Source organism: Lytechinus pictus, chromosome 14 (assembly GCF_037042905.1).
Source record: "Lytechinus pictus isolate F3 Inbred chromosome 14, Lp3.0, whole genome shotgun sequence".
NCBI classification, from domain to species: Eukaryota; Metazoa; Echinodermata; class Echinoidea; order Temnopleuroida; family Toxopneustidae; genus Lytechinus; species Lytechinus pictus.
Window position 1 is genome coordinate 28,029,838 of NC_087258.1, and position 26,115 is coordinate 28,055,952.

At 34.9% G+C, this 26,115-nt stretch overlaps 1 protein-coding gene across 1 annotated transcript; it reads left to right on the forward strand.

Moving 5' to 3' along the window:
* On the forward strand, window positions 1-26,006 carry LOC129276382 (AP-2 complex subunit mu). Its single transcript, XM_054912760.2, has 11 exons — window positions 1-113; window positions 6,746-6,838; window positions 7,588-7,853; window positions 10,553-10,635; window positions 11,214-11,349; window positions 12,537-12,672; window positions 15,335-15,451; window positions 18,010-18,145; window positions 19,082-19,179; window positions 19,424-19,535; window positions 20,027-26,006. Exons 2-11 carry the CDS (start codon window positions 6,765-6,767, stop codon window positions 20,159-20,161), a joined length of 1,293 nt encoding a protein of 430 aa, XP_054768735.1. The 5' UTR covers window positions 1-113; window positions 6,746-6,764; the 3' UTR covers window positions 20,162-26,006.
* Window positions 26,007-26,115: the final 109 nt, after the last annotated feature.

Here is a 26,115-nt window from a genome sequence, read left to right on the forward strand (position 1 = left end):
ATCTATGACCATTTTATGTCAACTGCATGATCCGCCCAACTGTACTTCCGCTGCCTTAATTGCATGCATTATACAGGAATTGATACAGAGCCGGGCCGTGTGAAGGTAGAAAGGTGGGTGTGTTCTTCTTTTAAAACACAATTTTGACTTATTTATATTTATTTTCTTGTTTAGTGAAACGTATCCCAACATTCCTGTTAATGTATGATATGTATTAAAGTGTGTTATTTGGAAAAGAATTTGCTGAATTTACAATTGAGTAACTTTCTGTTCTCTGTACCGTGCCCGTCCGCATAATTCTGGCACTGTCTGTGGCAGAATGAATACCGTACGCGGAAGAATTGTAATGTGTATTTCAGGGTAGTTGAATCATATTTGGATCTGGGGCCTGTTGCATGACGAGATGAGCGATACGTAGGAACGTCCTAGGACCATTCTCCCAAGATAGGAAGATTGGCGACAAATCAGCGCTTGCCGTTTCACGAAGGCAATTTTGTCTTTCAAGTCCGCGACATCGTTTGATATCGATAGTATCGGAAAAATATTTAGTCTTCATCGTCACCTGAACCTTTTATTTCGGAATGACGACTTTTTATAAAATCATATATTTCAATAAAAGGGGATCAATAATGTTTTATTTATTACTGATTGTAGAATTGATGTATGGAGCGTACTTTAATCTTTATGGGGTAAAAAGAGAAAAAACTTTCAAGATTCACAAACATAACTGGATAAAATCGAAATTTTCATTATTTCCCTTATGTAGAACACGGTGTCCTTTTAGAGACACCTTTCGTTGATATTTCAACGAAAGAGACCCTTGTCCGACCTAAAAATTTATTTAACTAAGTAATTTCGACATTTTATTAGTTCAATATAGGCCTAGGCCTACTGATTCTTTATAGAATACCGGTAGTACGGTACATATTATGTATAATGATGATTTTGCAAATTATGCGTTAATATGTTATCCGTTGAGGTAAAAATAGGGTTTGAATGGAGTAAACAAAATCAACAGTGTCTGATTGTATGAGACTAAAAAGAAAAATATGAGAGGCTGCCTGTGGCTGTGAAAAATCTAATTTATTTATTTTATTTGTCAGATATAACGCAAGAAATACAAATGTGAGTGTTTAGAGTATAAACATACCTCGGTTGCATGATGAGTAACCGAAGACAAGGAAAATATGAAAATTGCTGCAAACATGTCCAAGTGCATGGAGTGCTTTGCAATAACAATTAAAACATAGAAAAGGTGTGCAATCTGCAATGGAAAAAATACTATTTACAGAAATAATGCTAAATATTACAATGATCATAAACGTTGGTCATCTTTAAAGTTGATATTTCAAAGTTTATGGAAGCTTATATAAGAATATAAGGTTTAACTATAAAAATTTTATATGTTCAACATTTCAAAGTTGAGGAGTAGAGTCTACATTATTGCTTTAACATTACATAGGGGCCGAAAGGGCCTACCCTACGATTTAAAAAGTGCCTCTTCGTATGGACTTTCCATAATCTTTTCTTTAATGAACTAGCTTATCTTCATTTGTAATAATTGTGATGGACTCGTAAGCTAAATGCCTAATCTGTATCTTAAATTCAATTAGCTATTTTGTTACTGCTGATTTTTTGCTTTGTTTCACTGTTTCACAGTCAAGTTAGCCCAAATCCGACAATTAATTTTCATTGATTAGAATTAATCTCAGCAAAAAATATTATTATAATGAAAATGAAATAAAAATAAATGAATGATTTACCATGTTTAACATTTTAGTTTTGTATCGTTTTTTTTTTGCTGAATGTTATGAACACGTTTTTTTTACCTTACATAATTTCTTTTGTTTTCATGTTGTTTAATTATCTATAATGAGAAAGCATGAGGGGTCAGAGAGATAGTGCCGCCCATTTCGATATTTCAAAAAAAAATTTAATGGAAATGGTGTGGGGATATAGGACGGAGAATAAAAGAAAACATATTAAAAAAAATATTTGGGCCTACATTACCCCGGACATAATGCCCGGAGAAGTTAAAATGACATCTGTTTTTGGTCATCTTGCCGTGCAAAAAGACGACCTGAAATCGATGACAACTAGCCCCCATATAAAAAATAACTTGGCACCATCCCAGATAAAATGCATCAGTGTGCAACCCCAAAAAATGTTTAAAGGTGATATGTCAGTGTGGGTTGCCGTAAACGAATTTTCTCTCAATGCCGACGGTGGCGGGCGGTGTGCAAAGAAGATCATGCCTACGTAGGACATGTCTGGAGGTGTCTTTCCAAGGACCATTCTTCGTATCGCCCAAATCGGCTTTGTGAAACAGTTGAGCGATATCTCGTTCTTACGTAGAATGGTTCTACGAAAGACCCTTTCATGTAACAGGCCCCTGGATTACGATGCAGTGCGAAATGCGTATTTTCCCCCCTACTTACAACAAGGGCTAACTCTGTTTTTAGAATTAGCCAGAAGGCTCCTAGAGACTAGAGAGTAAAAATTATTCACTAACGTGTGCATACTTCGCCTGAGCTGGAGCAGTGGAGGCTGGAGGCCAAGTTCTGGAGAGTAAAAAAGTATCTAGGCCTACTGTACGTAGGCTTACATGTACTCTCCATGAAGCCTGGTTCGGTTCACTCACACTAATACGAGGTTAGTATATACACTAACCTCGTACAAGGGACCGTGTTTGACCCTAGATTTCGAAGTAGTCGGCAAACATCACTTCATTGCTGAAGTAATATTTGCCGAAACTCCTTCTCGCTACGCACCGGGGCTCTTTTCGGTAAGTAGCAATACATAAAAAAATTATACATACGATTTGGAAATAATTTCATTACAAAAAGAGCAAATTTCGCTTATCTCGGCCTAGCAAGTGACTTCGTTTGTCTCTTCTACGGAAATACAAGGAAGCCCGTTGGTGGCGCTAATAAATTTCACAACCTTGATTCAGCTCCTTGGTAATTTTATAACTGTGTCTAAATTCTTTGGATGCGCAATTCTTATGATTAATTTACTAATTATGGGCACCAATAAATGAAATACCTTCAAAAACATAATTCAAGATTACTAATGGCGATGATAACACTTTTTGCAATTAATTTACAACGATGACTAATAAAAAAAATTGAAAAAAATACACATGCCTGGAACGAAACCAGCAGTACAAGCTTTAACGAACGTCAATAATACGGTATACCAAAGTCTATACAATGAAAAGATTGGACACTTCACGGACTTCGCGTAATGCCTTGCGTAGATTTGCGTGTAAAATAGTGTAGGTGCCTAGTCTTTCCCTTGTCGTGTCTTTGATATGAATATAAATCGCGCGCCCTCTTTAGGCGAAAATTGATATCCACGCTGACCAATTTGTATCTCCGTGAAATCTTCACTAAAGATCAAGAAAACATACACATTTTTTAAAAGAAACTTCAAGGAGAAGTCACGGAAGGATCTAAATGATTCGGTAAGTGTCATAGCAGAATGTGAAATACCAGATTATGCGTGATATTTTATGTGGGCAAAAGCCCAGTATATTTTGGATGTGTCGTGTGTGTCGCGTGCATATGACTGATATTCCTTCGCATGCGAGATGATATGAACCCATGGGTGGGTTCGGTTAGCCATTGGTCTCTACACACCGTAGGTTTTCCCATGGTGAAACTAGACCTAAATCACACGTTTTGCTTTGGATTTTGAGCCCAAACTAACGTACATGGGCCAAAACAATATTTACCCCCCAAATTTAATATGTTTGTATATTTTATTCAATAGATAGTAGTAAATATGAAAAATAATTAAGAGCACGAGCGTTGACTTATCCAGTCTTTTTTTGTCGCCATCTTGATGTCTTTGTTATCGATACCTAGAAACCACACGCGTGTATACATGTAGCTGCCAATTTAAATTAAAAAATAAATTGCATCGGCCGATAAATATCATGAATCGTGAAATACTTGCATCGGTCGAATAATATCATAAAAATGAAAAGATGGGGAAAACTTGCCACGATGTTTACGTCGCCATCTGGTTTTCTTTGTTTTTCGCCAAGGCTACAGCACGCATATCGGGATATGCAGTGTGTGTTGTGAGGTTTTTACAGATGTATTTCAATGAGAGATGATTATTAAAGGACAAGTCCACCCCAACAAAACGTTGATTTGAATAAAAGAAAAATCAAACAAGCATAATGCTGAAAATTTCATCAAAATTAGATGTAAAATAAGAAAGTTATGACATTTTCAAGTTTCGCTTAATTCATTAAAAAAAATATATTCACATCCTGGTCGGTATGCAAATGAGGGGACTGATGACGTTACCCACTTACTATTATGTATTTTATTATATGAAATATGATATATAAGAGTCCCATATGCACTCCCCACTAAAATTGGAAATAAAAACATGGATAAGGTTTAGAATAATATATGTAGCCCTATTATAGAACATATATGATGGGGGAGTGGAAATACATACCAAAATATGGCTTTATTCTGTCAAATTTGACAGAATGTCCATAGACATTGGTTTATTTAGTCAGTAAAGGGTCTGTGAGTCCAGACTAATTGAACTATCGGCTGATAATTGTTAAAATTCCCATTCCGGTATCAGCGCTTCTCGCTAGCAAAGTGGGAAGAGGTCTTGACTGCAGATTAAATGAGGTGAGTTCGAGTCCCAACTAAGGTAAGCAACATTTAAAAAATGATAGAAAAATCTGAAGTGAACAAATCGGAAGTCTTGTTATTTTTGGTGGGGGGTGCATATGAAACTTTTTCCAATATTCTTATTTGCTCCTCATTGTCCTGTAAAACAGTTTTCTCCTCACTGAACATGTGGAATTACCATTGTTTTAGCATTTTATGGTTCAGTCAAGTTGGTCCTTATTGTCGAATCTATAAAAAATGAAATTTTGTATAATTCAAACAAAAAACAAAAGAAATAATGAGGGACATCATCACCTCTCATTTGCATATCACTGTGATGTGCATATACACGTAACCATTTTGTGAAACTTTAAAATATAATAATTTTTTATTTTACATCCGATTATGATGAAATTTTCAGCATTATGCTTGTTTGATTTTTCTCTATTGATTCTAATAAAAAAAAATTGGGTGTGGACTTGACTTTTAGGGACTATTTTTTATGAATTCACAAAGAGCATACATATCTCACCATAGCCATCTAATGAGAGCGCCAAGCGCTTGCTGATATTTTTAGAATTACACCACGCATGAAGCACTGGGACCGACCTGGCTTTGTTTCACCATCTGATAGACATGACAAGGGCTCAAAACTCTCCATCAGTTTGTATCTTCCATATGTATCTTGGGCTACAGGCGCACGCCACAATGCCAAGAGATCACAGTGGTGTTGTAATCTTTTTAGTTTTCCTTTTGAGTCTTTTATATTTATCTTGGTGTATTTTGGAATGCAGCCTTAGTTATAAAATGTTGGTTGAGAGAAGGCAGAGTAGTCCTTGCCTTTCATCTTTATGACTTCACCAATACGGCATATTTGAAGTCTCCATAGGTATAGCGCTTAAAGGGATGGTCCGGGCTGAAAGTATTTATAGCTTAATAAATAGAGTAGAATTCACTAAGCAAAATGCCAAAAATTTCATCAAAATCGGATAACAAATAACAAAGTTATTGAATTTTAAAGTTTAGCAATATTTTATGAAAACAGTCGTCATGAATATTCATTAGGTGGGCTGATGATGTCACATCCCCACTTGTTCTTTTGTATTTTATTATATGAAAATAGGTTTATTCAATTTTTTCCTCCAAGAACAAGAAAAATTTGATTGACAACTGATTTAGTGCATTAGATATTTATTGCTTCAACTTATTTTATTATAAGGGAGAAATATTATTCACACAAGTATGAAATAATGAAAAAAATATGATTTTATGTAATAACATAAGAAAACGGAAAGTGGGGATGTGACATCATCAGCCCACCTAATGAATATTCATGACGACTGTTTTCACAAAATATTGCTAAATTTTAAACTTTAATAACTTTATTATTTGTTATCCGATTTTGATGAAATTGTTGGCATTTTGCTCAGTGAATTCTACTCTATGTATTAAAATATAAATATTTTCAGCCCGGACCATCCCTTTAACAATTTTTACAACTTGTAAAAATTCTTAACTTATTGTTTGTTAGATATTGTTCAAACTTTCACCTTCTTGTATCTACTTGTCTGATATTCTGTCTCTCTAAAAACAACTTTACGGGGCTCCATATAAGAATGAATGGATGGCTCAGTTGCAAATACATTATCTTTTGTATTTTGTTGAATTTTTATCTGTTCTTGAGAGTGGATTAAGTTTATTTTCTTGTCTTTCTGTTTGTGTCCACATTCAAAGTGCTGAATACGTCATGAATTTCTGTGGAATTTGTTTCTTACATTTACATGCCTGAGTAGATCTACAATGAGTGAACTTATGAAGTATTAGGTCTCAAATCGAAGAGATTTCACTCTCCTTGTTGTCATTTTAGGAACTAAACATATTTATTGATTATGAAACCTTCTGAAGACATGTTTCCTTTTTTTTGAGATGCACATACATGTACAATTTGGGAAATATTTAAGCTCCCATACGATTTAACCATATGGGAGCTAAAATTTTTCCCCAAGTCTAATAATTATTTCACAACCTGTACATGTAGCTGTCATGATCAACTGTTATTCATAATTCATTCATTTCTTTATTTTTTTTTTCTTTTAAATCAGGACAATGAGCTAGTCTAAGATGTTAGGAGGTCTGTTTATTTACAACCACAAGGGGGAGGTCCTGATATCTCGAGTCTTTCGGGATGACATAGGGTGAGTATGAGGTTCCCAAGTTTTTAAAATGCTCCTGTGTCTGGGATGACAACAAGCCTTGCATCTCAAATTTTGGATAGCATCATGCTCTTAATTGATGTTAAAGGAGCTCATCATTTATGGAAATTTAATTCACCTTTCCCACAATTTAAATTCATATAATTTTGTCTCATGATGATCTGTGGTTAGTGATTATTATATTTAGGTGTGTTACACAAAAAAATATGTTGAACATCAAAATAGTAATAGTCACATACACTACATGTAAGTACCTCATCCAAAGGGTAATTGTAATCTCTTTCATATAAACCCTGCTAATAGGCAATTCCAGCATAAAGGAAATGCCACAATGTTTTGTCTGTTATGCAACACATGAGTGCAGTTTCCCCGTTCACCATATTTTTCCAAAAGCAAGTGCATTGTCTTGTGTAATTTGATTGTGTATGAAACTGAATGTTACATGCATCTGGATAAAGTCAGCATGAACGGATTAAATACTATAAACTTTAGATTTTGATGTCATGTCCTGTACAATTCCTCAAGTGTGTCTTTTGATTGCTATTCCTCACATTTCACCATAGATAAAAGAATGGGGGTGTGAGGAAACTCACTCTGCAAGATGTGAAGTATATTATTATTTTGAACAATAGAAAAAGCAACTTGTTCACATGTAAGAGATGATCTTTTCTCAAAACATTACTTAGCATTCCATCATTATTTTACCCTTGGTCTTTTCCTTCCCTTTACAGGCGAAATGCGGTGGATGCGTTCCGTGTGAACGTGATCCATGCGCGCCAGCAGGTGCGTTCCCCCGTCACCAATATGGCACGAACCAGCTTCTTTCACATCAAGCGGGGAAATATCTGGGTGGCAGCCGTGACCAAGCAGAATGTGAACGCACCAATGGTCTTTGAGTTTCTGGCCAAGCTTATGGAGGTCATGACTTCATACTTTGGCAAGGTCACGGAGGATAACATTAAGAACAACTTTGTTCTCATTTATGAGCTCTTAGATGGTAAGAAGCAAGTCTGAATAAAAATCACACTTAAATTCTCAGTTGTGTGTAGTGGATAATGCATTGTTCAGATCATAATCGGGGGATGCGCAGCTACCAAACTATTTTTTAAAAATATGTCTTCATTGTTTGCAAAATCAATGAGCCTGACATTTTTAAGCCCAACCTCAGAACCAAGCATTTGTGTTTGGTTCGGCAGTACAATGTTTGGCAAACTTTAGACCTCAGCATAACTATAAATACTCTTTCTGAAACACACCCAGCTCTGTCAAGAAGAAAATGAATTTTATTCAGTAATTCCAACTGTGCCCAGTTTACTTCCAGTAATATAGATTATAATAGTTTGGTACTCTATTCCCCTTAGTTTTGGAAGTTACATGTACATGTATGTGTTAAGTGCATAACTCCATCTTTTGAGTGTTGATTGTCAGCTACTTGGAACATCATACAGGCCTTGCTGAAAAGGTTCATCTGATTGATGTGTAGACATGAGAAATACATTCTTTATCCCACAATCAAGAAAAATTTTACCTGTTTTTGTCTCACCTGCATAGCAGAGTAAGACTCGCTTTTCCGGCGACGGCATCAACATCAAATCTTAACCGAAGGTTTCAGGTCACATGACCAAGGTCAAAGGTCATTTAGGGTCAATGAACTTATACCGTGTGTGGGAATTAACATCAAAATCTTAACCTAAGGTTAAGTTTTTGAAATGTCATAACTTAGGCCGTGTTTATGCTTCCACTTTTCAGGCCAGAATCAGCGTTTCCAAACGTTATTAGTCCAAAACACGGTTGCGTCCATGCTTACTTTCATTTAAACGCTGTTTCAAACCGCCGATCGTAAACTCACAAAAAGGTGCATTTGTAAACGTCGTTTGACCAGAATCAGGCTTTCTGGGGAAGTATAAACAGAACCACGATCGTAAACGTGTTTAAATGACGTCATTTGGTACATGCTTCCGGTGAGTTGAAAATCTGTGAGCAAATACCACTGATCAGTGGCAAATACAGTCGCATTGCTCCATTGCTCCATGTTACCTCCACGGAATTACCTCTCATCTCCCTTGTTTTGCATGTGTAACTTAGTACTATTACTAGTATTACTCTTCCAATTTGTCATCACGATGAACGTTATGGGATTTACACAAAAAACCCTGGAACATGAGTTATAATGAGGAGACATCGCCAGATGCCCCAGTAGCATAAACAAATAGATATTTTATTATTTTTAATATTCTTGATTTTTTTTTTACTATTATCCTCACCATGGTGGAAATTATATGGCTATATCAAGAAGCTCCATGCAATGACTAAAATATTGGAAATTTTTTAATGTTTATATAACAGTCGACGTACCTTCCCCATAGCAACACTCGGAAAAAAAAAACTTTCGAAAAAGGGCGCGCCCAATTTGACCTCGCTTTCCTGCTCAACAAAAATTATGATGCGAAGCCAGCTGGAGATCGTGATTTCGCCTCTGAAAAGTTAAGCATAAACAGCACTCCCAGAACCACGTTTACGATCGGCGTTTTGAATCGACGTTTGAAAACGCTGATTCTGTCCTCGCAATGGAAGCATAAACACACCCTTAGAGAAAATATTTTGACCTAGTTCATGAAACTTTGCCATAAGGGTAATCAAATATTACTGAACATCTTGCCTGAGTTTTAAGTCACATGACCAAGACAGACCAAGGTCATTTAGGGTCAATGAACTTTGGCCAAGTTGGGGGTACCTGTTGAATTACCATCATAACTTTGAAAGTTTATGGATCTGATTCATAAAACTTGGACATAAAAGTAATCAAGTATCGCTGAACATCCTGTGGGAGTTTCAGGTCACATGACTAAGGTCAAAGGTCAATGAACTTTGGCCATGTTGGGGGTATTTGTTGAATTACCATCATAACTCTGTAAGTGTATTGGTCTAGTTCATAAAACTTGGACATAAGAGTAATCAAGTATCACTGAACATCTCATGTGAGCTTCAGGTCACATGACCAAAGTCAAAGGTCATTTAAGGTCAATGAACTTTGTCCATTTTGGAGGTAATTATTAGATTGCTATCATAACTTTCAAAGTTTAGAGATATAGTCTATAGAATGTGGATATAGGGGTAATCAAGTATAAGTCTTGGGTCGCATAATCAAGGGCAAATGTCACTTGTCAATGAACATAGTATTGTATCATTATATGACTTGTGTTTTTTGTGAATAATTATTTTGTAGTAGTTTTCGAAGTCAGCACTGCTGCTATATTGAATCGCGTGATGCAGGTGAGACTGCCAGAGGCGCTCCACTTGCTTTATAAGCTTCACTTGTTAGGCTGCAAGTCTTTTGTCATAGCTGGCGCTGTTGATGATGCAGCACGATGGAGTATGAATAGAGACTTGGGACAATTCACCTCTACGTACAATCCCATACTCTGTTGTGCTACATCAAAAATAGCGCCAGCTACGATGAAGGTCTGACGAAGCTTGAAGCCTAGCAAGTGAAAGCTTACCCAAAAAGCTAAATTTTTCAATGATTGTGGAATAGCAAAGGTTTTTCTCATCATACAGGCCTATTAGATGTTTTCTGCCCTTTGCATTTCGAAGGCCAATGTATACTGTATTTTGACAATAACATTCATGTGTAATTTTGTCTCGTATTTCTTTGGCCAAAAAATGATAATGACCATTTTGTTGCATTTTCCTCAGAAATCCTTGACTATGGCTATCCACAGAACACAGACACAGGAATCCTAAAGACTTATATCACACAACAAGGAGTCAAGTCATCGGTAAGCTAAACTTGTTTTAACAGAAATGCATGACTTTAAGCCTCACTTTCCATGAAGCCATCAGTATAATGAATGGCTCATTGATAATAACACCCCCCTTTTGAGCTTGAGGTAAAGCTCCAATGGCTATAGTCAAACAAATGTTGCTCAGATATTATCAATCAATCGGAAATGTATATTTGATTACGAATGTTTGGGATACCAGGCCTGTTTTATGTTATAAACAGAATTCATATTTGTATTATCAGTTGTCTTATGTTGACTTGTTAATAATGTATCCAACTTGTTTATGTTATGTTATAATTTTTTTTTTCGACAAGCAAAAGCTTCAAGAGGTGCTACCCATTTACGATATATCTTTTGTGCATTTTATATTGCATTATCTGAAAATGAATTAATTGAATTGAATTAAAATACCTTGGACCCAAGACACTAACATATACATTTAGTCGCAAAATGGCAATGACAAATTAACATTATTGTTGTGTGTCCTTGTTGCTCTGTAATACCCGTTATCAGCCAATCACAATAATTATTTGAAATGATCACTTGATCACAAATATTTGTGTTACCCATAGAGCAAAGAGGAGCAAGCACAGATCACCAATCAAGTAACGGGACAGATTGGATGGAGGCGAGAAGGTATTAAGTATCGTCGGAATGAACTATTTCTTGATGTGCTAGAGGATGTCAATCTACTCATGTCCCCACAAGGTAGGAATGTAATATCATATTTCTAGCAGATTTGTTCGAAATAGGAGGCTTATCAATTTTCTAGTGTATTTTCATTTTAACTCTTTTTATACGCCCGTCCTAGACGGGACGTATTATGGTATCATGCTCGGTGTCCGTTTGTCTGTTAACTTTTTCTTGTAAACGCGATAATTTCAGTTAGACTCACTTAGGCTCATATAATTCAGTGTTGCTCTTTTAGCCCTCTATCTTTCCATGTTTTTTAGCCCTCTATCTTTCCATGTTTTTTAGCCCTCTATCTTTCCATGTTTTAAGCCCTCTATCTTTCCATGTTTTTAGCCCTCTATCTTTCCATGTTTTTAGCCCTCTATCTTTCCATGTTTTTTAGCCCTCTATCTTTCCATGTTTTTAGCCCTCTATCTTTCCATGTTTTTAGCCCTCTATCTTTCCATGTTTTTAGCCCTCTATCTTTCCATGTTTTTAGCCCTCTATCTTTCCATGTTTTTAGCCCTCTATCTTTCCATGTTTTTAGCCCTCTATCTTTCCATGTTTTTAGCCCTCTATCTTTCCATGTTTTCAGCCCTCTATCTTTCCATGTTTTCAGCCCTCTATCTTTCCATGTTTTTAGCCCTCTATCTTTCCATGTTTTTAGCCCTCTATCTTTCCATGTTTTTAGCCCTCTATCTTTCCATGTTTTTAGCCCTCTATCTTTCCGTGTTTTCAGCCCCTATCTTTCCATGTTTTTAGCCCTCTATCTTTCCATGTTTTAAGCCCTCTATCTTTCCATGTTTTTAGCCCTCTATCTTTCCATGTTTTTAGCCCTCTATCTTTCCATGTTTTTAGCCCTCTATCTTTCCATGTTTTTAGCCCTCTATCTTTCCATGTTTTCAGCCCCTATCTTTCCATTTGTCTCACTGTTACAAGTTGGCTGGTATGTGATATTGGATGATAAATGGTTGTTTAATGTGGGGGGGGGGGTGGTTTTAACGTAAAGATGCATGTCACATTTTTTTTTTATTAGTGAAATAATGGGGGATCATTATGAACTTAGTTTTACGACCCATCCTTTTTTTTTTTCATCTTCATTTTCCTTGAACAATTTTCTTCTTTTTTTCTTCATTTTCCAAATTAGAGAACATTTCTTGATGAATCGCTTCCCAGGCATTAACCTTCAACTCATAAATCATTTAATGATTTTTTTCTTTCAGGTCAAGTATTAAGCGCTCATGTTGCAGGTCGTGTTGTGATGAAGAGTTATCTAAGTGGAATGCCAGAGTGTAAGTTTGGCATGAATGACAAGATCACACTTGACAGACAAGGGAAGGGAGATGATCCAGCAAAAAGGTAGAAATCACCTCTTAAAGGAGAATGAAACTCTTGGAGCAAGTTAGCTTTTGTGAAAGCAGAAAAATCAAAGAATAAGATCAACAAAAGTTTTTAATAGTAAAATAGGACTAGCAATAGAAGAGTTATGAGCATTTGAATGTCGAGATCACTAATGCTATGGAGATCCTCCAATTGGCAATGCGACCAAGATCTATGATGTCACAGATGAACAACTCTCCCCTTTTGAACACTGAAAATATACCCCAAAACATCTCTTTTTGCTCATTCTTATCATATGACAAACGATTCATCAATGATATAATGTTGTCCTCTCATAAAGAGAACACCTCACCTTGTGATAGACTCTATAAAAGTGAGAATATAAGTGAAATAAGTACTAAAGTAATGAGGGAGTTGTACGTTTGTGACATCACAGATCTTGGTCGCATTGCCAATGGGAGGAACTACATGGCATTAGTGATCTCAATATTCAAATGCTCATAACATTCTTATTATTCATTCAATCTTCCTCAAACTTTCAACAATATGTTTCTTTGATTTTTCCCTTTGATATGGATTCAGCTGGTTTCAAGGGTTTCATTCTCCTTTAACATTTTACTATCCATGAATAGCTCAAGGTTTGCAAATAATTCACATGTGAGGATGAGTTTGAGGTGATGCAAAGTACTCGTGGATACGTGCAATACATGTAGTACAACAACAATCCAGATGCTCTACATGTATCTAAGTGTTATTACTATTGCCCGAGTCAAAAAGCGAATCGATTTTCAAAATTAGTGTTCGATCGATGTCATCGAGCACCGGTGCAGATTTTGCAAAATCAGTGCATCGAAAAAAAAATTGACAGTGTGATCGAAGGAAAGAAATGCGGCCATTTCGTTTGGTACACACAATCAACAAAATAAACAGTAATGTCTAACTTATCTACTACTTACTTGATTTATATTCCCCCAAAATGAGACCTATTGTGTAATTATGATGCCTATTTGCCATTAATTTGAAGTTTATTTTGATCCTAGTTCGAGTTTAACTCATCTGTTCGTGCTGAGATAATTTATGCATGATGAATTCATGAATGGATATAATTTATGAAATGTGGACATGAGGGTTATCAGGTATCACTGACAAGTCTAAGGTTACATGGTCAAGGTCAAATGTCATTCAGGTTTATATCATCATATGATTCATGTTTTTGTGAATAATTTCTGTATTGTAGTTTTCAAAGTCAGCACTGCTGCTATATCGAATCGTGTAATGCAGGCGAGACTGCCAGAGGGGCTCCACTTGTTTTTTTTTCTTGCACTTATTAAGAGCAAATTAAAAAATGAACATTGAGCAAAATTAAATGCAGCGATATTGAAGCTAAAATGAAGAAATACTGCAAAAATTCTGAGCAGTAATAAGTCATCAATTAACTGTAACCTAACTTAGTATGAGTCATTATGCATAACAAAAATTCAAAAAAATATGAGCATGCAAACTGTTTGATATGTCAGTATCATCACTAATATTATGAACTTAAACCTGTACATTATTTGTTTTATAAATGTCTACAATACAAATAGGTGATAAACCCAACCATGTAGTCAAGAATCAATGACATAGCTTGTGTAGTCACAATTTCGAAGGGGGTATGTAGGAATCAGCATATGGTTGTATGTGCAAGACACATTTTTGCGTCGGAAATTGTGTTGCCATAGTTTCAACATATGTGGTGAAAATTGGGTAAAAATATTGTGATTTAATTTTAAACTTCATCAGTTTTCAACCAATTCTCATGAATTTGGCACACATGTAGGCCTAGCAAAAAAGATGTGCAAGACATTTTTTTTTTGCATTTTGTCAGAAATTGTGTTGCCATGGTAACCACATATTACTGGTGTGTTGGCTCTCACAACCGGGAGGTCGGGAGTTCAAGCCCCAACCGATTCCTACCAAAAGATGTAAAAAGATGGGAGTTGCTGTTTCCTTGTTTGGAATTCAACGATGTAAGGGAGGGAGCTACATCAATTTAGTACTGCACAGTGCCTGCTGGGCCCATGATCAATTGGGCAAAACAAATTTTTTGAGTAATTCTGTTTCAGATTTCATTTTGAACAATAAAATAGACATTTTCATTTTTCATTTCATATTTTAATAATAATAATAATAATAATAATAATAATACAGGTATATTTACCCAGGGAAGCCGCTTCAGTTCCGAAAACTGTTCTCCCAGCGGGCCCTGCGATTATTATTACCCCGGCTTTAGCTGGGCTGCCTAGGCGCTCAAAGCATTCAAGGAATTTCTTCCTACCGGGTACCCATTCATCCCATTGTGGCCCCAAATCCAGGAAAACTTGTGGATCAAACTACTTCCCCAGTTTTTAGCCAGTGCTCATGAAAGTTGGCATAAATATTCATCTTGGGGTAAAGACATGCAAGATTCATTTTCTAAATGTTTTGGGGAAACTGTATTACCATGGTATTGCCATAGGGCAGGGGTATTAATCACCTTCAGTGATATTTTTTTTTAGTTTCAGGTTGGTGTATTCGAACGTTTTCATCAGTGTTTTTACTATATTCCATAATTTCCCATACTTTGTTTTTGTTTTACTTTTCGGCAGTATAAAACCTGTAAACTCTTGATTTCTTGTCTTTCTCTATGTTCATCCTTCAGCAAATCGTCCATTGCCATTGATGATTGCACATTCCATCAGTGTGTTAAGCTCAGCAAGTTTGAATCAGAACGTAGTATTAGTTTCATACCTCCTGATGGGCAATTTGAACTCATGAAGTAAGTATCCACTAAGACTTCACATCTTTAAAGAGACTACTTGAAAATGAAACATTTCCCATTTTATGATAGGTGATTATACCAGGGGGGCGTTTCATGAAAGTTGTCAGCACTGACTAAATTGTCAGTGCTGACTATTTCAGTAAAATCCTTGGTTTTGATTGGCTAAGAAGCTCTGGCCTCTGACTGTTACTATGGTAACTGTCAGAGGAAGATATCTTGTCAGTGCTGACAACTTTCATGAAACGGTCCCCAGGTTGGATCTTATTAAGGTAACATATCTTTTAACACCATGAGGAATGGATAATGCTATCAATTGCAAGTGATGATCAGTAACATGTCATTTAGATGTTATCATCACTTGCTGTAAATTGCAACAGGTGACGAGTAACATGTCATTTAGATGTTATCATCACTTGCTATACATTGCAACAGGTGACGAGTAACATGTCATTTAGATGTTATCATCACTTGCTGTACATTGCAACAGGTGACCAGTAACATGTTATTTAGATGTTATCATCACTTGCTATACATTGCAACAGGTGACCAGTAACATGTTATTTTGATGTTATCATCACTTGCTATACATTGCAACAGGTGACCAGTAACATGTTATTTTGATGTTATCATCACTTGCTGTACATTGCAACAGGTGACCAGTAACATGTCATTTTGATGTTATCATCACTTGCGATACATTGCAACAGGTGACGAGTAACATGTCATTTAGATGTTATCATCACTTGCTATACATTGCAACAGGTGACGAGTAACATGTCATTTAGATGTTATCATCACTTGCTGTACATTGCAACAGGTGACGAGTAACATGTCATTTAGATGTTATCATCACTTGCTATACATTGCAACAGGTGACGAGTAACATGCCATTTAGATGTTATCATCACTTGCTGTACATTGCAACTGGTGACGAGTAACATGTCATTTAGATGTTATCATCACTTGCTGTACATTGCAACAGGTTACCAGTAACATGTCATTTAGATGTTATCATCACTTGCTGTACATTGCAACAGGTTACCAGTAACATGTCATTTAGATGTTATCATCACTTGCTATACATTGCAACAGGTGACGAGTAACATGTTATTTTGATGTATATATGAATTGTGAGGAATGATATATGACAATTTAAATATTACTGCATTCTACAGTGCATGATCTAAGGTCCACCCAGTTATAACCAGTGAGATCAGTCAGTAGGCAGGTCCCCAAAAAGTGGCTTGTTTCATACAAGTGATAACAATGGTTATTAGATCAATGTAATTTCAGGTAACTTGTTTTTTTTTTCAATCATTTTGTTAAAACCAGGGTGAAGATATACACATGTTTAAATGTTTTTTTTTTCATCTGCAAGAGCAGTGCGCATTAGCTTGCATGCAGCTTGAGCGCCGCGATGAGCGAGTGCGCCAAGCATTTTATTATGAAATACACTTTTTTGGGGAAAAATACAGTTTTTTTTATCACAGAATACAGTTTTTCATTCCCAGAGGTTGGCAGGTCTGCATATTTAGCTCACACGGTAAAAATAATGATTTTTTTCTTCAAAATACTGATTTTGGGGGATAAGAATACTGAAAATGCAAAATACAACTTGGCAGCTCTGGTCACACTCCCCATGTGGTAATCTCCTTAAATTACCCGCGCCTGTTGTTTTGTGAACCTTATTCAGCCAATCAGAACTCTGGATTTCATGCTACTCCAAAATTTCAGAAATCTCGTCTTGTACCTTGGTGGGAAAAGTGTGATCTGGACCCGATCAAAAGGTGCCGCATATCAAGAGTGACATTGTGAGAAAGTACAGAAGTTCAGCTTTATGGTGATATAGATATCATTGAGGCTCAAAATAAAAAGTTTTGCACAATTTGCAAAAGAAAACAGATGAAGAAAATTCAGTTTTGAGGCGCATTTACAGGCCAGAAATTCACCTATTTATCAAAATATTGTATACAAAATAAATGACCAATATGAAAGAGTAACATTTACTATATCTGATGGTGCATTGATATTTCATTTGACTTGAGGTTAAAACAGGTAAATTCTTAGAGAAAGAAAATCTCATGAATCATGAGATTTTGCAAGGAGGATTCAGCCACGAGATGATTTGGATGAATCTGGCCTTTTTGCTCATTAACATAGGGACCTGCGGTCTGACTGAGATATTATTTGTTGTTTGTTTTCCAATCACCAATTATTATAAAACAGACCTGTAGTCTATCACCTCTGGTAGTTGATTGAATAAAAGCTCCAAAAAACTTTTCTTTTCAAGCTTCAATATTTCTTGTGATTTCAGAGATTTAGATTTTCTCCTACTGCCAGTGATATATAAATGTGAAGTATGTATCAAATGGGTAAAATATTAAATCAGGATTGAAATTTTAAGACATTGCAAAATCAGGTGCAATGTGAAACCTAATTTTCTGATTGAATTTTCCCAACTGGTGTAGAACCACTGAAGGGTTATACCATTAGTCAGAGAGGTAGGAAGGACAAAGATAGAGGGACCAATATTTCTAACTGGTTTCTCCCAACAGGTATAGAACGACTAAGGATATTAGCTTACCCTTCAGGGTTATACCATTAGTCAGAGAGGTAGGAAGGACAAAGATGGAGGTCAAGGTTGTGTTGAAATCTAACTTCAAACCCACGATACTGGGACAGAAAATTGAGGTATGTTTGTATCTTGTTAATGACATCACAATTTGGCTTTGTTTTCTTTAAGCCTGTCCCTTTTTGTGTTGAATGTGTTACGCGAAAAGATCGTTCTGCGAAGTTTCATGACTTTGGGGAAACTTTTAAGACCAGATTTATGGCGGGGTTCATGGTTCCAAAGTTGTGCAATATTTTGTGCATATCAGACCTAAAATTGCTTTAAAAAACCCCAGGATTTTATGTACAAAATCCAATACAAAGTCTATAGATTCATTAATGTATCCTTACTTTTACTGATTAAAAGCAATTGATTTAATGTGATTTTTTACTGATATAGTGTTGCCAACTATTTCCATCCAAAAACAATAATACATGTTAATTTGAAAACAAAGAAATAAATAAGAAAAAAAAACCTGATTAAATATTTAAGAAAAATGTTGATATCACCATGTTTGAAATATACAAATGAGTACACCTTAATCATTTTAAATATCAGTCAAACCATGTTGTTATAATGTTATATGTAACTGAGATGAAACAAGTACTGTAGATTCTAAGGCATACCCATGATATTCATGACAGCTTTAACTCTGTTGAGTTTAAATGCAAGAATGATTAATGTTAATAAGAAACTCTTGATTTGCACTGGGAAATCATGTATTCCATACATAGTCTACAAATCAACATATAATTTTAAAATGTGTTTGAAATTATTTATCCCTCATTATTGTCAAGTTGAAAAGTTTTGAAACTATTGAAAACTTGGATGTTGTTTGAAGGTTTGCATGGTGGCATGTACAATCGCTGATGTGGTTTACGGTACACCATGTGGAGTGTTATAGAAAAAGTGGATAGAAGAAGAAAAGAAAAACTTGGTGTCAATGTGAAGGAATCATCATTCAACCAATGATTGATTTGAATTAGATATCAAAGTATTATGGTTTTTATTAACAGGTACGTATCCCAACACCCCTTAACACCAGCGGCGTCCAGGTCATCTGTATGAAAGGAAAGGCCAAGTATAAGTCCAGCGAGAATGCTATTGTATGGAAGTGAGTCCAACTAAAAATATTTTGTAACCTGTTTAATGCCAATATAATGGCTTATTCTTGAGCAATCTCTTTGTTTTGTTCTTATTGATGTGTTATTTTTTCTTTCTGATAATTATTACAATATTTAATTTTCAATATCAGTAACATCTCTATCATCATTATTACCATCATCATCCTCCCCCTCTTTCTCTTCCTCATTAGTTTTTCATCATCTAATTCTCTTTTGATTTTACAATCTGTTTAGAATTAAGAGGATGAGTGGCATGAAGGAATCTCAGATCAGTGCCGAGATTGAACTTCTCCCAACATCAGATAAGAAGAAATGGGCTCGTCCACCAATCTCCATGAGCTTTGAGGTAAATTTTATTTAATACACCTCTCATTTGCCTCAGTTTACCCAGGGCAGGGAATTAAATTCACATTCAATCAACTCAAATTTTAGAAATGCATGGTAAAGTTAAATACTGAAAGTGTAACTCAAAAGATATTTACATTTATGCATCAATACAATTTTTTCTCAGAGCAGTACACCTAACACAACTATTCATACCCTCAGCTATTATTTCCTTAAAGCACAAATCACTTTGGGAATTTTATTTATAGATCTTGGCATGTGATATACAAAGATTGTGACCCAAGAAATGTGATGGTTTTTTTTTAAACTACATTTTTATCCTTATTTTAGTGTTAACAAAGAGAGGTTTTACTGTATCGTGCAATCTTTTAGTGCTTGAATTTGATGAATTTTGTCAATTTTTGCCATATGAAGTATCTCTCAAAGTTTTTAATTTTTCAATTAGAAGTGTCTCATGAAGCCTAAAGTAATGACCATCATGTTATCCTTCAGGTCCCGTTTGCCGCTTCTGGTCTGAAGGTACGCTACCTGAAAGTCTTTGAACCTAAACTCAACTACAGTGACCATGACGTCATCAAGTGGGTTCGCTACATCAGTAGGAATGGTCTCTATGAAACGAGGTCATGACCTGCGTGATGCAACGAAGCCACCGTGTTGTTGTGAGAGCTTGTTGTCGGAGAGGGGTCACTCTCTTTCTGACAGGATTAGAATTTCTTTACATGGATCCCTTCCTCTCTTAGTCATTTAAATTGTGTTTCCTTCCAGTTGAGGGCACCTGTAAATGCCTTTATCCGTCTCCAGCAATGATATGATGTTAGAGGTTTATGAATATTCATGCCATGGGTCAAATAGGGTCACTGCCTCTTATCATTATGGGATGCATTTAGAAGCCATCCTTACTAGCAAAATTAAATTACTGAAGTAAAAAAAGTCACAGTTAATTTTTATTTTCTTCAAATTATGATACATGATTCTTTCTTTGTGAGAAAATTTAAATGGAGCAACACAATTGTGTGTATCATGATCCTTTAATCTGACTAAATATTCTTTTTAATTGATGAAGGGGAGGGGTGTCATTGAATATGTACCAATAGATTTATTTTTGACAAATTTGCTTTGCATCTTGACCTGTTTACCAAACCATCAAACATTAAACATGAAATAAGAAATAGACTCTTTTAAGGATGCTTTGATCTTAACCTATAAATAATGGTAGTTAATAGGAATATTGGTTTCAGTTCTTATCGGCCAATTCTTGTTTTCCCATCAAGACTTGCTAGGTGCAAGAAATCTGTCAGAAAAGTATTGGTTGCATGAGTTATGTTGCAAAGCTAACGTTTTAAATAATAGTGAATATGACATGCATTATACACCAATAAGTAAGATTGATTTTGATGTAGTGTTTTGTTATTGCTGTTAGGTAAATTGTACTAAATATCAAATTCTCTGATCATTCCATGGAAGTTCCAAGTAGGGATATCTTCAAAAGAGCAAAAGAAACTGAAAGTAATTTAAGAAATAGTTGGAATGATATGAGACATGGGAAGGGTGTAATTTTATTTTCATCATTGTGCTGCTGTAGAAGAGGTATGATATTTGTGAATGAGGGATTTCAGTCCTGAATTGTTTTATTTTACCTGGGTATTAAGCACAAAGAAATGTAGTTTAATGTTTATGTACAATGTAGCTGCATGTGCGAATCCCTATGTTCTGATTAGTATTTTACGAGGAAAATTTTATTGTGGCAAAATTTATGGATCTGGTAGGGCTAGATTTCAATTTTTTTTTTCAAATATCTATTTCTATTGATTGAATGCTCAATCTGCAAATTTGATTTCTTGATTTCTTGTCCAAGTTTCGGATTAAGGGACTGGCAGGATTATCAATGCTGTAAAACCAGATAATCTTTCATAAATGCTTTGAATTTGGTTTGTATTCCACATTTCATTCTGTGATGTTGACTCTAACTTCATATATTGATTCAATGTAAATGGCATGTAATGCGACTACTCTTTTATAGAGCTAAAGGTATGTATAAACTGCTTCATAGTGTGAAATGAGTTATGAGTGGTTTAGTGACATCAAAATGTTAAACAAAAATGAGTGCCAACATGGAGCGAGTTGTTTAAAGGCTGCTATAGAAACTAAAATGTTCATAACAATTGTTTTTTCATGAAGTGGATATGGAGTGAGTTGTTCAAAAGCTGGCCTTCTTGAAAAAAAATAAATATCCTGGGCATATGTATTGTTCATTTAGTGACTCATCATTATTCATGCTTTTGAATTGGTGTCAATGTCATTCATCAATGCCACACATCAGCTTCTGTACAAAAATACATCCTATGTGATGTATGATCTGCAACTCCAAGCAATATGCTTCTTCCATTTTTTGGTGCTGGTAAAATTTAACTTGAGCTTGTTTAAAAGAGTGCAAGGTTGATAACTACTCCAAAGTTATCTATGTAGCATTTGATACAAGGGGTGATTTACAGAAAACAGAAGTTCTAGTATAATCAAATGGAAAAAAAAAATTATTTGACTTATAGTTGATTATAGATGTAGGTGAATCACCCTGAGATGTTTCTTCATTGGAGACCAACTTAAACCACATTCATTGCAATTTTTTGACAGATTGGTGCCACAAAATTTACTAATTGCTAACACTTTTTCTAGAACATCTGGTTTTACAGCATTTGTATTGCATATAGCTGCCTGACAGAGCAGGTTAGCTCATTAACTCCCATCGATATAGAGTGTTTTTTATTTACTAACATTCATTTCATTCACATTTTATTCTGTGGTGGCTGGTTACTCTCCTGTAGGCTGTAATCACAGATAATCATTTTAGAAGCAGAAGGACATAATGTAGGCAATCAATGATGTCTGTCAGTGCTCTTTTGCACCCAACTTGCCCCCATAAACTTGCTCAGCTCATTTGGTTGATGTGTCATAGTTTTTCATCTTTTTAAGATGGTGAAAACATCGACCTTTTCATTTACAGAGGCTAATCTAAGAAGAGGTGTTGTGGCTCACTGGATAAGCCTCCAGACTTTGAACCACAAGGTCCGGGGTTTGAATCCCCCCGCAGCACTTGCTTCCTTTGGCAAGTTGTGTATCTACATTTGCCACTCTCCACCCAGGTGTAGTATATGGATACCTGATAGGAAGGGATTCCTTGAATGCTTGAGCACCTGATCAGGGTAACCGTGCTTAAGATGGGGGTAATAGTATGCAGCGCTTAGAAACATAGTATTAAGTGCTATATAAATTTAGCATATTATTACTAGTTCATTATCATTAATCTTGCTCTTCCGCCTGCTCAAATCTATGACATTGCATACAGTAAATTGCAGTAAATTCACATTCTACTCAATTGAAGAGGCTCTATTTCAATTTGTGGGATTCTGAGGCATCCTATTTCGGATGAAATTGCCCTAAATGCTCTTGTATTCGTTCCATCTTGTCAGAAATCATTGCTACATATAAAAAAAAATGAAAGTGCAACATATAATTCAAAAAAATATTCGTTAGTGATTTAAAAAAAAATATTTTTCTTTGAAAATTGTAAAAGAAATTTCCATACCTCTTAATATTATAAATTCAACTCAACAAGCTTAATAATGACGCAACTGCTCAGTTTCCCTAACATTAAACATGACAATATCCAAATCATTATCTTCTTAATTTTTACATGAATTTCTTTAATACATTTATCATTAAAATTTTACCCTTAATATCTCATTAATTCTTACCAATTTTCAGAAATTTCCCCTTGTATCTAAATTAAGGAGAAAAAATATTAACAGTTTGAAAAAAAAAAAAATGTTAAACAAGATATTAGCATCAGCTATAGAGACTTCATGGTACACCAAGTATTTTTTTGTATGTTGAAAACCAAAAATAGTCCTGAAAAGAAGCACCCAAACTGAGATGTAAACTATGATTATTTTTTGAGCAATTAATAAAAATTAAACTTTAAATATGACTTGTCAGTTGTTGGATTGAGCTAAATTAATATAATAATTGGGTGTTTTTTTAACAATGTGAAGTCACAGGTGTAATAGTTCAATAACTTTTTTGCCATCATAGTGACCTTAAACCTTCAACGATTCTCTGTGATTACAGCCAATCGTCGTCTTCATCTCCTTACTGAATCTTGCCAGTTCCTTCTTTCCGATACTTGGCAAGAAATGCCAAAATTTGCGGATCGGGCATTCAATCACCCTTCCATAGGAGAGTAACCACCACTGATATTTTTCCTCCTTTTATTCCTTGTTTTGGGCCTCTTTTTTTTTTTCTTATGTTAAAACGATGGGAGTGTTAGTCATGAAGCCATCCATCCAGTCCAGATTTTGACCTGTATTGTATTTTGAATATGAGAAAATGTATGAAACTGTTTCTGTAATTCCCTTTAGGCTTTGCTGGAATACAGAGGTTAGTGATGAATGATTGTATATACATTATAGTCAATGCAATTAAAATGTCCTATAATGGTTGCTAAGATCTGTGTTATAGGCCCCAGGTAACACAAGATTTAGCTATTGATCATACATTTGAATTTTATCATTTATTTGTGCATTCATTGTGGTCAATGCAATTAAAAACTGTTATATGATAAAGATTTGTGTTACAGGGCCTAGCTGATTCCAGTAGGTAACGCTTCTCTTAATGTCAAATTGTCATTTTATGAGACCAATAATATGTCGTGTTTTGTAGCTGGATATCTCTGGTTATCTCAAGGCATGAACAACGGAATGTAAAAAAAAATGAAACGAAATGTTAGAACAAAATCATGTCACCAGTGACTTTAATTCATGTTCATGTTCTGTCTCGTTATATTTCATTGATAAGATTGAAAATAAGTTTTTTCTTGTTAGGTGGACATTTATATTTCGTTGTCTGATATACTATTGCATTGATAATCCAGGTGATTTGTTTGTGAATCCAGTATACTTGGTGAAAAATAGAAGAAAATGCCCATCATATTTCATTATTAACATTATTCCTGTAAACCCTGGTTTGAAATGTATGAAATTCATTAGAAATATATAATATCTGATATGTAAGACAATTTGTTGAAATCTTTGTCTCATTTAGTCTTGAACTTGTTGAATCTAAAAAGAAATATCAATATTTTACCAATTAAATAAATCAATTAAAAAAAATGATCATAACTCAGGAAAGTATTTACCTAGTGACAAAATAATTCATGTGTATCATTCCTTGAGAAAGTTTGGTATTTAAACATTAGGAATTGTACTACTCCATTTGTGAGGAGTAAAAGGAGAAATAAATAGATGAACATTTACAATTGAAAAGTAAAACTGAGAATTAGAACTTATTTTCTTCCTCATGATCATGTGAATCTGGGCTTTGAATGGGAAATAGGGATAGATTTGTTTTTTATGAAAACAATCGCTAGCAATTGATTGATCTATAATTGTCTTTTAAGAAGTAATTGAATGACAGTGCTTCGCAATGAGATCAGTAGTGTAAGTAGTCTGCAAGTTTGGTTTTCTTACTTTGTATGGGAGGATAGAATTTAAATTGATTTTTGCAAACGTTAACATCCAACTTTTATTAGTGAGAAGACATATCATTACCAAAGTCTCTTCATATTTCTTCATGTAATGTCATTCTCATCCGACGGTTTATTACGTTTTGTAAAGTAAATATCTAACAGAATGGAATAAGATGCAAGATCGAGTTCTGTTAATCTATTAAATGATGTATGTATAAGCATGCATTGTATTAAAGGAAAAAATGGTCTGTGAAGCTAAAACTTATATTGGGATGTTATGAAATGTTTAATACTCCATCCATATGTATAGAAGTACAGATGTACATGTACATGGAATTTAGAGCAAACAGACAAATTTGCTGTTGTGAATTGTCAGTGGCTCTGTGCCAATAATTTTGGAAGTGAATTTAACAAGGCATGCATGTAAGTGTCACAATAATTGCATTTCACTTTGTGTTCAACAAACATTTTTAAGTCTGGTATTGTAAATTGCTGCTAATCCGCAACAAAAGTATATTTTTAGCATATAAATATGAATCGGAACCAGAGCGTCATGTTATCAAGAGTTGCTATTGATCCAAAATAATCCCTCGACAGGGATATAGATCAGTGATATGGCAAACATTTTGTTATATAAATCATCAAAATTAGAAAACTTATCACTTTGCCAGAGTTATGAAATATTCTTCTTCTGAATTATTTATAGTGTACTAGTGAATTAGGACAAATTGAATGGAAAATTCAAAGAATTATTTGGATATTTACTTTCTTGTGCATTTCGATATTTGAATATCTGAAAGACCATTTGTGTTATTGTAATCGTTATTGTTTTTGTATCCTTTTCGCAGTGTATATTCCTTTGTTTATTGGCTATCATATAGTTTGTAGTTATATTGTGACTGTTTCTCAAGCAAAAATAAATCTACATCCTTATATCAATCCCAAAACAAATTCTGGTTTATTTTTTTCCTTTTTTATTCATTTGTGTTTGATTTGCATTCAGAACTGTGATAAACTTCAAAATATATATCAAGGCATTATTTTTCCTTCTTTTTTTACT

Excerpts from the sequence above, each read along its gene's own strand:
- LOC129276382 (XM_054912760.2), top strand. The coding sequence starts at position 6,765 with ATGTTAGGAGGTCTGTTTATTTACAACCACAAGGGGGAGGTCCTGATA. Across the intron at positions 6,839-7,587 it reads GTCTTTCGGGATGACATAGG|GCGAAATGCGGTGGATGCGT; the intron begins GTGAGTATGAGG and ends TTCCCTTTACAG. Across the intron at positions 19,180-19,423 it reads GAGAATGCTATTGTATGGAA|AATTAAGAGGATGAGTGGCA; the intron begins GTGAGTCCAACT and ends CAATCTGTTTAG.